This window comes from Gavialis gangeticus, unplaced genomic scaffold (genome assembly GCF_001723915.1).
Source record: "Gavialis gangeticus isolate Ggan-Ray unplaced genomic scaffold, GavGan_comp1, whole genome shotgun sequence".
NCBI classification, from domain to species: Eukaryota; Metazoa; Chordata; order Crocodylia; family Gavialidae; genus Gavialis; species Gavialis gangeticus.
The window spans coordinates 20273279-20274030 of NW_017729025.1; the positions used below are offsets into that span (position 1 = coordinate 20273279).

The following is a 752-nucleotide window of genomic DNA, read 5'->3' on the forward strand; positions in this document are numbered from 1 at the left end:
TGCCAGCAAAGAGGGGGAGAAGGGGAAATTGAAGATGCCTCATTTTAGAATGCCAAAGGTGTCACTTTCAAAGGTTTCGAAAATGCCAGGGAGTCATCCCAAATTGGAAGGTGATATTTCTGAATCTAAAGAGTATCCAAATATAATACTGGAAGGAGAGCCAATCCCGATTTCGAGCGCAGGAAGCAGTGTTGATGTTCCTGATGTGAAAGGAGATCTTGGTGGCGTTAATATCAATTTACCTAAATTCAGGATTCCTAGTTTGGGTTTTTCTAAACTTGATATTAGCTCCGCGAAGTCGGAGCAGGGTTCCAGTTTGCCAAGTGTTGATGTCATGCTTACTAAATATCAAATGAGTATTGAAGTCCCTGAGATCAAATCTGACACTGACATTAGTGACATAACCCTTTCTCAGGGTGAAACTCAAGTTGCAGCAACACAAAGTTCTGCTGAGCCGAAGGATCCAGATGTGGATGCTGATATTTCTGTGGAAGATACAGATGTTAATGTTGAAGTTTTGGAAGGGAAGGTTAAAATACCCAAGTTTCATAAAACTCAATTTGGTGTTTCCCTTGGTCAGGGCAAAGTTGGGAAGACCGATCTTAGCTTAACCGAAACAGAGACTGACACTCCTGTGGCAAAGTTGGGAGCTGATGTCACTGACATATCAATTGAAACTCCATCTTTTGATATTAAATCTAAAGTATCTAGTTCAGAAATGGAAGTGTCAGACTTAATATTGCCAATGCCAA

At 40.8% G+C, this 752-nt stretch overlaps 1 protein-coding gene across 1 annotated transcript in view; it reads left to right on the plus strand.

The window, feature by feature from the left end:
• Positions 1–737, plus strand: part of AHNAK2 (AHNAK nucleoprotein 2) — an 86513-nt gene extending 85776 nt beyond the window's left edge. The window contains exons 8-9 of the mRNA XM_019519893.1: positions 74–529; positions 705–737. Of these exons, the coding sequence (XP_019375438.1) occupies positions 74–529; positions 705–737 (489 nt within the window). The remainder of the gene's footprint in view (positions 1–73; positions 530–704) is intronic.
• Positions 738–752: the final 15 nt, after the last annotated feature.